The sequence below is a fragment of the Centruroides vittatus genome, unplaced genomic scaffold (genome assembly GCF_030686945.1).
Source record: "Centruroides vittatus isolate TY-2023 unplaced genomic scaffold, ASM3068694v2 scaffold_1323, whole genome shotgun sequence".
Classification (NCBI taxonomy): Eukaryota; Metazoa; Arthropoda; class Arachnida; order Scorpiones; family Buthidae; genus Centruroides; species Centruroides vittatus.
Genome location: NW_027122675.1, coordinates 485,017 through 503,154, shown reverse-complemented (window position 1 = coordinate 503,154; position 18,138 = coordinate 485,017). Strand labels below are relative to the sequence as shown.

The following is an 18,138-nucleotide window of genomic DNA, read 5'->3' as shown; positions in this document are numbered from 1 at the left end:
TCAAATAAATAAAAAAATATTTTTTACGAATTATTAAAATATATAATTGATATAAATTATAAAGCAACATAACATATGGATAATCTGACATAATCATTAAAAATATTACTTGGCAATAAAAAACATCTTGATATGTTAAATTCCCAGCAACTTCACTTTTCCTGTGTATTAAAACTGACTTTATTGCCGATTCTAGTATTTCGTTATACCTTAAAAGAAATTAATAAAAATTATTATTTAAGTCAATAACAAAAAATAAATAACATTAAATTAACTTGCATTAATTAGTTCGCACTTGATAAAATTCTAAAAAGGTTATTATTATTATAAATTTTGTTTGTAAATTGCAAATTCAATTCATTATAAAATATTATTCAGTCAAAGCTCTTTATAATGAAAAGATAATCACAACTTGCTTGGTGTAATGTATTTTAATATGGCTTTGAAAACTGTGTAATAAATTACTCTAAGCAACCTTTTTAAGTGTGCATTCTAAAATTGCTTCATCTATGATGCAAAATTTTCTCATATGCCAACCAAAATTTCTGAGAGTATATTATTATTTAGTCTAGTGGCAGCTAATGCAAAAGAAAAACAAGATTTAACAGATTTTCTGCTAACTGACAACTCTGCTTGTAAACTGCACAGACAGATTTATTGGAAAAAGGATATTTGTTTCATTTTCTTATTACTTATTATTACTAAAACAGTTGATAGTACAGAGTATTTGTTTTTTTATTACACTTTTATTTAGTATTGCTCTACTTTGATAAAAATCATATTCTATTAAGTTAAAATATACAATTGTGTGAAGCTATCGAATATTTATTTTTAAGGTGAGCCCTTGGTATGCATGTTAGAAAAAGTCATTGGCATGCCAAAGGTTGCCCACCCTGCTCCATAACAAAAAATACTTCACAACAAAATGGATTTTCTAGATAAAATAATATATAAATAAAACTTCATAATGAAAAAATTTCCTATGAACAAAGAGAGAATGAAACTGGATTTCTACATGCAATACATTAATGTTTTAGTACTTTACAGTGGTTCTGGAACCGGAAAGGCTGAGTAGGCTATGGCCCACCCACATTTTCACTGCTAAAAATCAAGTAAGCTTAAAATCTAATTAGAAACACAAGTGTGTACAGTACATGTACATTTACTTAGGTTTTCTATATAAAGGAAAAAATATAGGAGTAATTTCTGAGCTTAATAAGTAGATTAATTTAATATCAATTTTAAGCTGATGCTGGCTCCCCTACTAAAAGCATCTTCCACAGTCTTTGCTGTACTTATTTTCTTTCATCTCCTCAAAAGTATTATCTGTCTTTGCCATTCAGAACCCTTCAATAAAGAACCATCTATTTCATTTGCTAACAAAGAACAGGAACTAAATGCTGAACATTTGTGGTCTGATCAGATTTTACCATAAAATATCAACATTGATGACCCCATTAACATAGATGATGCTTTACAAACAAGTGAACATTTTTCAGAAAATGACAATTAGGTCATCATTACTTGAATGTGAAGACAGTGGAAATAACAATATTAATAAATCTAAAATTTTATCCTTAACCAAAGCTATTAATTGCATAAGGAAAATATGACATTATTTATTAACAGAAGACTGCAAAAATATATATATATATATATATATATATATATATATATAAAATGACTCCTTCAATATTATATAGGCAACTGGATGAATGATGGTCTACAAAATGCAAACAAATTTCAATTACATCATACTTTATAACGCAATAGGTATGCATATTTTGTACAAATTTTTCACATACTGTGTATTTTATATCCTGTAACTGCTTATTCAGTTACTATGCATTAAATATCTTAAAATTACAGCAAAGCTCAAATATAGTACAGTATTTGAATCATCCAACCAATTTTTCCATTACAACTTTAGGATGAAAATTTCATTAAAATGTTTTAATGAAAATACTTTATAATAAACCATTTTAATGGATTTCATTATATTGAGTTTCCACTGTATTATTAAATTTCACACTTGATATAAATATATATCGTAAATATAATATTTTAGAACGAAATAGAGAATTTATTTAGTAATAAAATTAATTAATTTTATAATAGTTGTTAACATAAAAATATAATTATAAAATTTATTACTATATATTTTCATAATAAATTGCTGCATTCTTATTAAAATAATTTTACATAATGGTAAATAAAAATACCAGAAAATGAAGATTTATACTAAAAAAATAATTTTGAATTAAAATACAGTACAGCTCCTAGTATAATTTATTAAGAATTCATTCTTAAGAAAATAATTATATTCTCTAGTGCTACATATAAATCTAATCAGATCCAATTTGGATTATGGAAAGCATTCAGAAAATAACATGCAGTCTCGGGAAAAGCAATTCTTTAGAATAGAAATTTTAACTTTCCTAGAATATGATTTTCTATGTAGATACTATTTTTGAAAAATACAATTGCAGATTTCATTTTTATATAATACAATTGAAGATTTAAAAACATATTACACAAGTTTTCAGCGTATAGAATACATATCTTTTTAATAAATAATATATTATTAATAAATTAATCTAATTATTATCATTAAATACTAATTTTAGAACTACATTATAAATTCTTATTGGAATAAAATTATTATGTGAGATCATGTTTTATAAAATGTTAAAGAATTGATTATGATAAAAATGTTAAATATGTAATTATATAAGAAAAATTTTAATTATAAAATGGCATACAGTGATACCTCAGTATACGTCTGCTTTAGAATATGTCCAATTCGAAATACGTCCTGTTTGGACGAAACAAATTTTGCTCGGTATACGACTTAATTCAATTATGTGACTTCGGGGGGTCCGAAAGAGTCGAAACCCCTCTCGATGGTCACCAATATGTAAAACGGGGAGGTAAGAGGATGTCGTATCTCCCGTTTCCGGTTCACTTGTCAAGGATGGCTGTTCGTTTCTGATCGTAACGCGTTATGCGAGTGGATAGGAGGGAGACGGATGGGGTCGACGATAAGGCAAAGCGATATTCGAGACAAGGAGGAGACCATTTAACAATAAAACAAGATTTATTAAGATATAACAATGGACACAACTACAAAACCTGACTAAATTCCCTAAAGCGCGTAGGGGTCGAGAGAGAGCTTACATTTGCGGTTCATACCTCAATTTAGTTCCTTAGAGAGTTAACACTTGATTTCCTTGATGGGGAGATTAGTATCCAATTAGGCACAGTTTTATATATGTTCGCGACTGAACGCGGAGACGTCGGAGAAGGTCCGAGTCGGTGACGACAAGCGACTGCGTTATGTCCGGCAGATGATAGGAGACTCCCCTGAGGGGGTGGAAGAAGTGGCTTTTATACTTTTTGCCTGGGAAAATAGATCATGTGATCGTAAGCGGATGACGATTTGTGTCATAGGTGTTCCCGGGACTAATAACATGCAACGAGTTCTAACGGTAACTATAAACTAATGTTGCAAGACTATTCAGGTTACAAGCTAAAGACAAAGGATTGTTGATGGTTATTTGGCCGGGATGCATAGTTTCTCGTCCAGGGCCGTTTTTCAACAGGATGTTTATACTAGGGGAAAATTCCTAAGACAAATTATTACAAAAAGTGGATCTGATAAAATTCAGATCTCACAATTATATGCACCATCTATAAACAAGTAGCACTATCGGTGTACTAGACCAGACTAGACGTTTGTGGTGCCACAGTCTATAGCTTTGTTAAATTTCTTCTGATTTTAATTTGTAAGTAAAACTTTATTATTTTTATTAATCATGAATTTCAAAAAGGCAAATGAAAAGCAACCGAAATCTAAAAAAATGACTAGAATCACAATGGAACTGAAAAAAGAGATTGTTGAGAAATATGAAGGTGGAATGCATGTTCGAGATTTAACTGTTGCATACCGTATTCCGAGAATGACGATATCTACAATCGTGACAAATAAAGACATTATTAAAGGGGTTAAATCAATTTCTAAACAGAGATCGGAGATATTAGATCATGTTGAGAAGTTGCTTTTGCTTTGGATAACTGAAAAACAGTGTGTTGGAGACAGAGTATCAGAAGCAGTTATTTGTGATTATTACTGTAATAACTAAAAATCTATAATAAAATTAATTTTTTTATTAATGTGCTCAAACAGTGTTTCACTTATTTTACAACCCCATTAATATATCATATCAAGAGGAGTTTTTTTTTTTACATGAGAGCAGATTAATCATTTTTACATTACTTCTTATGGGAAAGGTTGGTTTGATAAATGTCCTATTTGGTATAAGTCCAAACATCAGGAACTGATTAAGGTCATATACCGAGGTTCCACTGTATTCCAATATTCAAACATAAATCTAAACATACCTGCTATGTAATGTTCTCAAATATAGAGCAGCTACTAATTTCTCAACATGTTCACACAATAATAAAGTTGTATACATTGATATTCCTCTTATTTTCACTGTGGTTAACTAGTAAAAAATAATAAATATTGAAAAAATATCTAATATTTTAACAAATTTAATTTAAATAATTTGTGTTTATTATATTATATAAATTATAATGTTGTAATTATTATTATTTTAAAGGCTGAATAGAGGCAGAGGTGATAAAGACAGCAGTCTAATGTTCTTTGAAATAATTTTAAAGGATTAATTTATAACTGGATTTATACATATAATAACAATAGTAAAATATTGTTTTTCATTTATCTGCATTCAAATATATTTTGAGAAACATGCACAATATCTTTCTAGTCTATAAAATTAAAAAATAATAATATATAAATTATTTTTCAGATAAAAAGGATAATCTAAAGTTCTAAAACAATTTAAAGAATTAAGAAATTTTATTACCTTATCCCACAATTCAACAGATTTGATGAAATTAACAAAGCAATCATGAGCTTTAATTTTATCTTCCAGCTGATGAAGTAAAATAAGTGAAGTTGATACACTAGAAGAAACTTAAATAAAGCAAATTTAACTGATTTAAGAAGAAAGAAAAAAAAAATAAAAATAATAATAATAATTAATAAAGTTATTCAACAATAAAATTTGAAATACATTAACTAATATTATTTCTCTAAAATATATTATTTATTAAAAGAATAGACAAGATTTTGAAAGATATTAAAATATTTAATAATAAAAATTTTTGTTTAACTTAAATTATGCAATTCCATAAACTAATTTCCGATAATTTCTCCCATATAAAATTCACAGAATATTAAGAAAAAATAAATAAAAATGCTATGTAATCTACATCACATGCTTCACACCGCTAAATTTACCAATGAAAACATGTCAACTCATAAGCAGTTTAAGAAATTTCGTCTCCCCAATTCTATTTTTATTTTTTCATTCCTTTTGTTTTATTTCCATTAATAATTCATTGTAGATGTAGTTATAAAATATGTAAGTCTCCTAAACTGTTTTAAAGCATTGAAAATACAGGTTGGACAAGAGTCTAAAGTCACTGTAAAAAGTGTGATAACTTGTTATAATTACTATGTATGAACAAGATAATAAGAATAGATAGTATAGGAAAACATTTGCATAAAAAAAGTTTGTAAAAAGATCAAATAGAATATGGGTTTCATGGTCTGTTACTTAATTCAACACACAGCATCTCGGACAAAAGTATAAGATCAATACTATGAATAATACACATCCTTGGGATTCGTCAAATAACAATAGGAAATAAAGAAAGAATTTTCACACAACTCTAGCTTTAATCAGGTTAATTTAACATCAATTATCACTCAGTACAGGAGCAAATAGATAACAACAAACATGCCAAATGGTAAAGAACTATCTGAGTTTGAAAGAGGAAAAATTGTGGGAAGGAAACAATATGGAAAAATGGAAGCACAAATTGTTGCTGCTACAGGACATTTAAAGATTGTTGTGAACACCTTCCTACAAAATTTAGCCATATATGGAACAAGAAAACAGTCAGGAAGACCACCAGTGTTAACCAACTGTCAGAAAAACCAAGCAACATTTCTTACACATTATGACAAATGCTTTTCTTTGGAAATAGTGGCATGTTTGGATCTTCCAAGAACCTCCAGAGTCTTAGATGTCAACAAAATTAAAAAGTATCCTCCTTTAACTGCAATCCACAAAAAAGCATGTGTGTCAATTGCTCTTAAGCATCTAACCTTTCATGAAAAATAGAATGACGAGACTTGTTTCGAGACTTTTGTGTAATGTATGTGCAAGAAAAGACTAGGGACAGAATACATACTTAATCTATTCTCAACAGATACTTTATTTTATGGACAAGTTCTAAGTATTTATTAATTTTTTCAATGTATGTATTTTGTATCTGGTATAGCTATGTCTGTGGTGTATGTGATTTTGTTTTCTTTGTCAAAGAATGTGATATCTGATCTGTTTTGATGATTTGTTTTATGTGAATATGGCATGGTCACAGTATATTTTGTGTGTTGTTTTCTATGACTGTTTAAAGAATGCATTTGTATTATGGTTCCCGAGTGTGTGGAAGTTTGTGTTCCAGGGAAGCTTTTAATGTATTATATTTGCTATTTCATTATGTTGATGTACATAATCTGTTTAAGTTAAAAGCATATAATTATTATTATTATCTGTGTAAATTAAAATTATTTTATTACCATCAGGAATAGATTCTGCCCAACGTGGATCAGAAGCTGGATAATCATCAATAAATTCTTCACTCATTGTAATCACAGCTGTATCTAAAACAGAAGTAGATTCAGAAAAATCTACAGATGACTGCATAACTAAATTATTTATAATTTCTTGGCTTTTGACCTAAAAATGAAAAATAAGCCATTAAATTAATTTCAAGACATGTATTTTGTAATAAAAACTGTTTTCATACATTTTAATACAAATAGAACAGTACTAATGCATGAAACATAAGGAATTGAATAGTTCTTACCAAAGTTATTATGCTACTATTTAACAAAAAAAAAAAAAAAAAAATATACACTGTCTTATGCTGTTATATCAAGAATAAAAATAAATAAATATCAAAGAAGAAAACAACTTAAAGTTTTTAATTAAAATGTATATACTGCTAGTACTTTCAATGATACATTATCATCTTCATCAACTGCTTGAAACACATAATCTCAAATGTTGCAATCTTTTAAATTCAAAATTATATAGGATTTTTTTACAAACAAAATTGTGTAAGATATAATAAAAACACATTACATTTTTAAATTTAAAAGCACATTCACATTTTTCATATATAGAATTGTTTTAATTACGAATTAAAATAAGAAAGCAATAATATTTCAATGGATACTACTGTAGTTAATATACACATAGTATTTTCTGAAGAGCTTTCTATTTGGTTTGAGAATATTAATGCTAATAACAATTATTTAAGCACTTAATAAGTAATATCCAATTAAAACTACAAGCCAACCGTTGCTGTATGTCATCGGGCTAGAAATTGGGCTGTTGTTTGTTATATCCAATGTTCTATTTAAATATTATTGCTTTCATATTTTAATTTATAGCTACAACAATTGTTTATCTAAAAAATCAAATATGATTTTAAATTTAAAGATGTAATATTCAACAACCAAGCATGTTACTTTCTTGTTTGATATTTATTCTTATTTATTTGTTCTTGTTCTTGATTTTTATAACACCATATGACAATTTTTTGTTAAACAGTACTTTATATTTGGTGTGCCATTATAGTCTAACTTCCATTATATCATATATGTCTCTATTATGTACTATTATATTTGAGGAAGGTCATATGTAAAAAGTTTAAAACTATTGTTTCAAAATAACTTTTTACAGATATAAAGACTTATTTAAATATTTAAATAAATTTGAAAAATAATATAAACTACTCTTTACTTCTAAATTTTTTTCAAAAATGCATTTTAAAATCCTAATGTAAACAAAAGTACAATTACTTTTAACTTAAAACTATTTAAAAATCTATATGACATAGTTTGTATAAGCAATTCAAGTTCTAGTTATAGAAACATCTTTTGAGATTAACAAATGATAAAATGATTAAAACCATTAAAAATAAATAAACCTTTAAGATGTACATAATTTTCTACCATACACAATTTTTAAAAATAAACATATAATTTTATATTATTACAGAAGATAAATACATTTTATCAAGTTATTATTTCTAAAAACTTACTACTCCATCTTTATAAAACAGCATTAAAGCACGTTTCAACAGAAGAATATGATTATTCTTCCCTCCTTGTAATTCTGCCTGAAAAATAATTTTCCATAAATCAATAATAAAAATAAAAAGAATTTATTATTTTAACCTTGTACAGGTGCTCCCCTACTTACAAATGAGTTAGGTTCCCGAGGTTTTCTCCTGTCAAAAACTAATGTAGAAAGTACATTTGTACAGAGAATAACCATTAGTATTTGATCCTTCAATGTATTTAATGTTTATTGCTTGTTTACCTGTTTGCTACTTCTTAGTATCAGGAGTTTCAAATATGGGTTTTTGTCATCTAATGTACTTAGTTTAGTTTTCATAGTAAAAGAGTGGCATTTCTTGCTTTTATTTTCATTGCTAGATTTACTATTACATTTTGGATGCATTTTTGAAGTACTAATCATAAATGTTCATAAAAATTACACAAAATAGTAAGAAATGCCGTTATTCCAAAGTTACCAACTTTGACACCACTTCATGAGCAGCAATGGAACTAGAACTTAAGTGAAAATGAAAAATCACTTTATGCAATAGAAATAATCTCACATTATTTATTACTGGTCAGAGACTGACTTGAATGCCACTGCACAAGCGACAACAAAATTTCACAATCTGTGCAAAATTTAATTTTAGACATACAGTAAAATTGTTCATAACTCCGAAAGTTCATAAGTTGAACATTCATAAGTAGGGGAGCAACTATATAAGTAAAATTACTGTATAAATTTAATATTAAAATTCCAAAAACTTATTTAGTTAACAATATATTATTAAAAAGTAATATCTTGTACTCTTTGAAATATTAAAAAGAATAGAATCATTATATTGATTTCCATAAATTACATATAAACAAATATAATTGCTTTTAGTTGCGGGACCCAGAGGGCCCGCAACTAAAAGCAATTATATAACACGGATACTATTGTGGAAGACTAACAGTTTTTAATGCTTTGTAGACGCCGTAACCTATAAAGACAGGTCGGCGCCGAAGATCATTTTTAATTGTGTTGTATGTCGTCTAATAGTGTTTTGTTCGTTAATTTTAGAAGTTTTTTTGACTTCAAGTTGCAAGTTGCATGGTGGTTCCTGATCGGAATAAAGGGAAGAAAATAAAGAAATAAGGACTCAAACTTATGTTTGTATAACCTTTGTAATTCAAATTTGAATTTAACTTTAATTCCCGAGTTTTGTACGAAAATATAATTTCTATCATTGTAGAATATTTTGTTATAAAATTTAATTTAATAAATTCGATAGACATATACAAATATTATGAAAGTGAATCTTTCAATCCAGCTTTCAATCATCATGGCAGACTCCACTGACCCATATATCCCTAAATATCGCCATTGACACATCTAATGCATAGTTGATGACAAAATACAATAATAAATTTGTATAAATTTATTTAACATCCATTTAAATTTGTAAATATTTATACTAAGAAAGTGGAACATGAATTTGAATTTCATCATCATTCCAAATTTTGAAATATTATAACTGTTGCCTTCAAATTCCAAAACAAAAAAAAAATTGATGACTTAAAGCATTGAAGACTCAACTGAAAACTCAATTGAAGACAAAAATTGATGACTCAAAAGATTGAAGACTTCAATCTTTTGAGTCTTGAGTCTTCAATCAATGTTTGTCCACATTAAAATAAAATTCCTGCATGTTAAAACAATGTTTTTTGGTGTGCTGACTTAAAAAGCAATATATGCTACTCTTGCCTACGTCAACTACAGCTTTACCAAGTGTGTAACCCGAGCCTTGTAAATCGTTAAAGCACGCACAATTGTGAATGGAAACTGTCAACTGAAATAATCATGGGCACTATCTTTCCATAAAGATATGGTTGGCAAAATGGGAAAAGCATCTTCATATAGACAGGGATCAATACACCTATCAAATGTGACTGTAGCACAAATAAGTAATAAAAGTAATCTTCTGTCTATCATATATAACATCAATTATAATATCAATTTAGATGCTTTACTTTGCAGAATAATTATTCAAGTTTTTTAGAGATTTAATCAGTTCTTACAAACATTATAGAGTATACTGACAAAATTTCACACTTTTTATCTATTTCTGTTTTCAAATACAGTCAAACCTGTTTTTATGCGGGGGATAGGGACCGCATTAAAAAAAACGCATAAAAAAAAATCTCACGAAACTTCACGAATGGCTGTAAATAATAGTTTTCGCGACACAATTAAAAAATATTTTTTTTATGCGGTCAACAGGGACCGCATAAAAAAAGTCTCACATAGAAAATAACTCAAAACCGTACGAAATAGAATTTATTGACAACAGATGTCAGCACTTGACTGCATCGTCTGGTCTATCGTCTGTTTTACATATTTTTGTCCAGGTGGTGTTTTGTTGACTTAAAAAGTAAATTATTTCATTTTTTGCATATTCATGCAATAATATTACTATAATAAGTGCATTTATGCTATAATAAGTTTATTTAGCTATAATAAGTCAACGTAAGACATGACGAATCGCACGAGACTAGTCGCCAACTATACCGCACAAATTAAAAATTCGCATTAAAAAAATCGCACATAAAAAGAGCGCATAAAAACAGGTTTGACTGTAATTATCTGACCAAGTACTTTCAATTAAAAGTCTTTGTTTAAAGCTCAGACTAATTACTATGATCAAATTTTATCTTTGTTATATTTTGTCAATACATTTAAAATTATTTGAGATAGCAATAACTTTCATTCTGAATTACAATTTTGTTTTTTAATAATATTATAGTAAATTTTAATTGCCTTTATTAAAAAATTCTGAAACCTCTTCATTTAAATTTCTGCTGTTAAAATATTAATTTCTTTTATGTAATAAAATATTTTTAAAATAAACCTTTATATTTTCTTATTCAATAAACTTTAAAAGTAACAAACATAAAATTATTTTAGTATACTTACTTCCTCAATTTCTTTCATTGGTAAATCTAATAAAATATTTTTTGATGTTCTGTAATAAATAATAAAATTATTATAGTAAATAAACTCAAATTAAGTTTTAATTTTCTATACAAAAATATCAGGAAAATAAGTCAAGATTTCAGTATATAAGTTAAAAATATTACTTAAACATTTGTAAAAATAGCTTAGAAAATTTTTTACTTAATTTTTCTTAAACTGAATGAAAGTATGGTTAACAACAAATTTTCTAATTTTTTGATATTCATCGTAGAACATTTACGTGGGGCTACTCTATTTATTTTTTCCATCTATATATATTTTGTTTTTGTTAGAGATTGATGAGTAAAATGTTATATATATTATGATACTCCTCTCCAACCAATATACAGAAACTAATTGTGGCTAATATTTATGCATTTACATAAATAAATATCAGTTTTAGTAATGATTATTACAAAACAACTAAAAATCAAATAAATATGAAATTTTCTCATAAATAATATAAAAATAAATTTTTGAAAAATTACACTGGTTCAGGAGCAGATGTTGGAGGTGTTGACTGATTAGATAAAATAGACATCAAACCATGAGTATATGAGAAAAATAATGGAATTCCATCACAAGTACCTAGTAAAAATAAATTAATAAATATTAAAAATTACATAAATTTAACAGAAATTTTCATCCTTAATTTTCCTCCATGCTTTATGTTTCTTTGCAAACAATTTATAACATTTTTTTATAAATAATATTAATATTTAAATAATATCAGAAAATTTTAATGACAGTAACAAAGTTTGGAAGAAAATTTTTTAATCTAAAATAATGAAGAACAATTCTGGGGATGTGATAGCTCCAAAGAGATAAATCAATTAGTTAAACAAACACTGTAGCTCTTAAAAACCACGAAAATATCTTTGTTATTAAATGAAAGGTTAAAGTTTTTGAAATGTTCGTTATTCTATCACCAGACCATTGTAGTTGTTATGAACATTCAAATTGCAAATTCTAAATCAGTAATTCCATTTAAGCACAGAGTAATTTAATAGGTGATGTAGATCCAAAATTCCAGTTATATTGCAAGAGTATGTTTAAAAAATGAAATGTAATTTAAATAAGTTCATATTTACTTCATATACTGTATATGTTCTGTACACACTAATGGAATAACTCATTTAGAATGCTGCAATTTAAAGTTCATTAAGTTACAACACCGATCTAATGACGAACATTTCAAAAATGTTAATACTTCATTTCATTAAATAAAAACAATTTCTGGTTTCTTGAAAATCTAAATATTTGTTTAACTAATCAATGAAAAAAAAATTAAAAATAATAAAATATCTTTTATAATATATTTAAAATTGACCTTTCATATGTACAGTGTTCTACAGATATCTAAACTTTGATTGAATAAAAGTTGTGTTACAGAACATATTTTCAATTTTTCTGGTGATATAGCTAATGTTCCATTTCATTTAAATCATTTCTTTTTTATATAAAAAGTCTGCTTCCATTCAAATATTTCATATCAGACAATGAATCAGTGAGACTAATGTCATATGTACAGATTACTAATATTTAAAATAAAAATTGTAATTGTTTAAAGAAATTTCATGTTTTTCTGTCTTAAACATAAATTATTTTTTAACATACATATTAAAAAAACTTATTGACAAGACAAATATATTTACAGTGGATGATAGGTTAACGAATGTAATCCGTTCCAAGACTTTGTTTGCTATCCGAATTGTTCGTTAACTGATTATCGATTTACCACAGGTTTTTATTGGAATTAATTCGTTCTGGAGAGCCCCAAAAATAAAAAATTATATACTTTCTTACTACGTTTATTTATACGTAATAATAAAAATACATATATACATAGTCTTGCATTTTTATTAATCATGTTTTTCCTGTTTGTGGTTGTTAAAGAATCTGTCTAATGTCGATTGCTTTTCTCTCTTCTTCAGAATTTTTCAGAAGTAATTAATAGCATTGTAATTGTAGAGATCCCCAAGCCTATTAACTCCAACCTAGTTTGGATGCCATTCTAAGACTATTGTTCTAACATCCTTGCACTTTTTCAAAAGATGTTTAAAGCAGATATCGGCATTAATCCTCTTTTTCAGAAGAAAACATATCTCATCAAGTTTCTTGGTGTTCTTCATTCAAGAGTTCTTGGTGTTTTTCTGTCATCAGATCAGTTTCATTATGAGCTCTTCAATGTTCTTTATTTCTCAGATGTGATTTTTGTTACTCCTTTAGCTGCCTGAGTCTTCTTGATTATACTGTATCTTTCTTACATAATATTGAACTGTGGCCTATGTAGACCTGTTCAAGCCATACTGCAAAGCAACATTAGGCATCTTCTGCCCACTCTCTACCTTTGCTATTATACTCTCACCTTTCAAAAATAAAAACACACTCTCTTGAATACTATAAAAGAATTGTTTCTGTCAGAAAAATAAAAGGCTGGAATTACAAGGGAGAGTTTCAAAGTTAGGAGGAATACTATCCGATCAGTATATACCGAGTTGAGCGTCGATATCAACATCTCCCATGCTCTGAAACATTTCGAATTGTTGCCTGAAGATAACAGAAGACCAATCGGTATTCATTATTTTACATTGCTTCTTCTTGTGTTTGTTCTGTGATGTGTTCATTATCCAAACATGTGTTTGTTGTCTGAACATAAAAATCTTTTGTGAAAGTGTTCGTTATCCGATTTGTTCGCTAACTGATCACCCACTGTATATATATTGTATATTATTATTATTATAATGTAATATAGATACTATACTATGACAAAGACTTTCTTAAATTATAGGTTGTTATTTTAAAGACTGGATCTAATTTTTGATTGTTTTCTCTTTCAGTTTATCTCTATGATCAAAAAGTATCAGAAATGGTTCAATAAAACATGTGAGATCCATGATTTTAAGGAAATTAAAATCCAGTTTTAAGCAAATTTTTATATAATATCTGTCACAATAGTTAGGAAAAACATCGTACTGAATACAGATCGAATGACATTCTCTATCAACAAACGGATGAAAATTTTAGCACTCAGTTGCCAAATGATAACATCCAATTGTGAAAGGAGAGGAAAGTAAGCGACACCGTTGCATCACTTCGATAACCCTTCACCTCACACCTGCATATTCGTCATTCCAACTGCCGATCACTTTCCCAGGCTAAACAGATAAAAGGATGAGACACCGACAGTTCAGGGCATTTGTCATAAAGTTCCAATGAATTAACATTTGGTAATAAGTGCTCGCATAGAAGTAGACCTCAGCCCAATCGAAAATAAGAAGTCCCCGGAGAAGACACTCGTCATTCCCTCGATGGTGAATCCTCATCAAGATGATGAAATAAACGTCACATCGACTATCAACAAATAGAGGTACCCGTAGATATTTGTAAACTTTCTCTCTCGAGAAATTAGACATGCTTCATGTGGCATAGAGAAGAGTATAGTTGCACCACAATTGTACGATCTAATATCTGTATATAATCGCTATATTTTAGCCATATCCTTTGTAACTGTATGTATCCCAGCTTTAGATCTATATTAAGCTTATATTTTTGTTACTCGATAACCTGTCTACCTGTCTTAATCGACAATCGGACATCTTATCGTCTTACCCACAGCACTCCCCATTCGATTATTTAATGAGCCCTCCTACTCATAAATTGTGTCAAGAATCACGAGTTAGGACGTGATTTAAATTATTCAAAACTCATCCTAACTGGAGTCAGCCTGATAGGACAAAGATCTTGCAATCTTTGACCATCTCATCATAAAAAGCCATCCAAAGACAATGTGAGCAGGTCTCATCGACCTGTTGCCATGTAAGTGACATTTTAGCGATCAGCTCCTGTGCCCATGGAATATCACAAACACAAGATTTGAATTTATTCATTGAAATTTATTTCATCCCTTCAAAGCAATCCACTATTACTGCAATGCACTTATGCCAATGTTTTTCCAATTCTCAAAACATGCTCTAAAGTCATATTCATGAAACCACTTTGAGACTTGCAGCAAATTTTGTCTTATGACATCAACTGACTGAAAATAGTTACCATAAAGTGGAAATTTTAGACAAGGAAACAAGAAAAAGTCACACAGTACCATACTGGATGAATACAGAGCTTACAAAACCATCTTTATTAAATTTTTGGCCAAAAATTCACAAACAACAAGAGCATTGTGAGTAGGTGCATTATCATAATAAAAAGTCCATGAGTTTTCTTGTTTTCCATGAACTGCTTCAGGCAAATGATGCAAAATGTTCAAATAATATTCTTTGTTGACAGTATCTTGACCAGTCAGAAGGAATTCGTGATGCAACCACCATGACAATCAAAGTAAAATGTCAACATCACCTTGCTTTTTGACTAACTCTGACATGGTCTTTTAGGTCTTGCTTCACCTTTTGAGTGCCATTCACTCAACTGTTGAGCCATTTTGGTGTCAAAAGCTTAGATCCATGTTTTTTCACTAGTAATGATGCATTTTAAGAACAATTCACCTTGAGAAAGCCTTTCCTCAACCAAATTGTTGCTTTTGGAAAAAATTCAACTTATTCAGGATGACTTGAGAAGCAACATGCTGCAAGCCCAAATAATGTTTTAAAATTACTTGACAAGATCCAAATGATACTGGAACCTGTTCAATAATGCTCGTAATTATTAAACGAGAATCACTGAACACCAAATCTCTGACTTGAGCGATGTATTCTTTGTCAGCTGAAGTAGATGGACTACCAGAGTGTGGTTCATCTCCGACACATTCTCTGCCTTTCTCAAACATCTTGTACTGCTTGAAACTTATTTTTGATAGACTATCATCACCAAAAACTTTTTGCAACATTTTTGTAGTAGTAATTCTTTGCTCAATTACAAAAAATGTGTATTATTTGCTTTTCTTTAGAAACATTTATTTGTGAAATGAAACAGAAGATGACATATGGATTACTGCTGGATGTCAATGAAAGTTGTACCAAACAATGAAAAAATGACAACAGCACCCTCCTGCATGCACGCAGTTTAAAAAAATCGTTTCCAATACTTTTTGATCACAGTAGTATATTTAGAACCATTTTAAACACTTCAATAATTTTTAAAGTTGATGTTGGCTATAGTTTTGTATTAAATAAATTTTTTTATTTATTTAATACAAATAAAAAAAGTTATTTGATGAATTTAGTTATATCAAGATGTTATAAAATCAAATAGCATTCTGATAGAACTATAGATATATTAACAAGTGTAATTGGAATTTTCTCCATTTAGGCAAACTGTAATATATGAAATACAATAAAAAAATTTAAAAACAATTTTTAATAATAATAAGTTAAATTATTGTTAAATAAAAAATTATACATTCTCCAATTTTCCCTTTGAGAATGTAAAATTCTACAGAAAATTCCCCCTTTTCCATTTTTTTCCCAGTTGACTCAAAGTTCCAATTTTGGAGAAAAATCCCCAATTTGGCAACTCTGTCTTCAGCACATCAAATTTAATTTGCCATAAGAAAAGAAACAGACAAAATCCTAAAAGCATTCAAATGCTTCTTTTTGTAAATAAAAATCTGCAGTTGGTAAAAATTAGATCAATCATTGATTAATCTATCGTAGTTAAGATAAAAGTACTAAAAAAAAAAGTAATGTAAAAGTCAATGTTTCATTTCTTAGAATTTAATGAATTCTTTTTACTTTAAGTTTTACTTTATTAAATAATTTATTAATATATATGGTGATTCATTTTAATCAATCCATTGAAATAACTCAAAAAATACACACCGCAAAACCTCATTGAATCAAAAATGTTAGACTTTGAGGACACAAGGAAGAGCTATCAGTTTCATCATAGATGTGCTATCATTGATGAAAACAGAATCAACTTCATTTTCTTCAATTGGAACCCACATTTTTTATTAGATATTATGATTTTACATGAAAAACGAACAAAATTTATCTAAAATATTTTTTTGAAAGATATACTTGTCATAAGTTATGTGCATTTGACACAGTTCATATGTGAATCTGTAAATATTTGTGAAACTCATTGAAAAAGGAAGAAAAACCCTTAAAAAGTTATTATGAAACTAATATTTTTCAAATGATTCATTCTTTTTCTTCAAATAGTGAAGTGATACAAAAACTAGTGCCATAACGTGTTAAAGCCTGAGTTTGTACTGTATTTTCGTGGATTGTCTGGCATGTTGATCTATCCGGGAAAACCAGAAATAAGTTATTTCTGTACAATAAAAACTGACAGGTTGATTTATCCAAAGAGAATGTCGGCATGCCAGTTTAAGTGAGGTTATATTGGGTTGAATCGAAAGTGTTCGGGTATTTACATAATTGTTCATCTGTGGCACTTCTGTCGTGCTTATCAAGTTTTAACTTGTTTAGGTTGACATTACAAATATTTGCATATTTATTACATAAGTTTAATTACAGTTATTTTTTAAAATTTTGTTATCTTTTAAGAAGAAAAAAGAAAACATTAAAATGGAAGATAAGAAGGTGCATTTTCGACATCTCATGCTCTATTATTTTCGAAAAAGAAAAAATGCAAAAAAAACTCAAAAAAAGATGTGTGCTGTATATGGGGAGGATGAAGTTACTGATCGAACATGCCAGAAATGGTTTTCAAAATTCAGGGAGGAAGATTTTTCTCTCAAAGATGCATCTCAAAGAGATAGCTGACATCTTAAAAATATCCCAACCATCTGTTGTCAGACATTTGGCTAGCCTTGGATACACTTCCCATTATGATATTTGGGTTCCCCATCAATTAAGTGAACAAAACATTATTGAGCATGTTTCTGTATGTGATTCACTTTTAAAATGCAATGAAGACAATCCCATTTTAATGTGATTAATAACAGGCAATGAAAAATGGATCGTTTACAACAATATTCAATGCAAGAGATCTT

At 28.2% G+C, this 18,138-nt stretch overlaps 1 protein-coding gene across 1 annotated transcript in view; it reads right to left on the bottom strand.

Moving 5' to 3' along the window:
- Positions 1–18,138, bottom strand: part of Nup133 (nuclear pore complex protein Nup133) — an 89,091-nt gene that overhangs the window by 25,162 nt on the left and 45,791 nt on the right. Inside the window, exons 14-20 of the mRNA XM_067284535.1 lie at positions 11,711–11,810; positions 11,184–11,232; positions 8,209–8,286; positions 6,677–6,836; positions 4,893–5,002; positions 4,402–4,508; positions 110–209 (exon numbers count right to left, since the gene is read on the bottom strand). Of these exons, the coding sequence (XP_067140636.1) occupies positions 110–209; positions 4,402–4,508; positions 4,893–5,002; positions 6,677–6,836; positions 8,209–8,286; positions 11,184–11,232; positions 11,711–11,810 (704 nt within the window). The remainder of the gene's footprint in view (positions 1–109; positions 210–4,401; positions 4,509–4,892; positions 5,003–6,676; positions 6,837–8,208; positions 8,287–11,183; positions 11,233–11,710; positions 11,811–18,138) is intronic.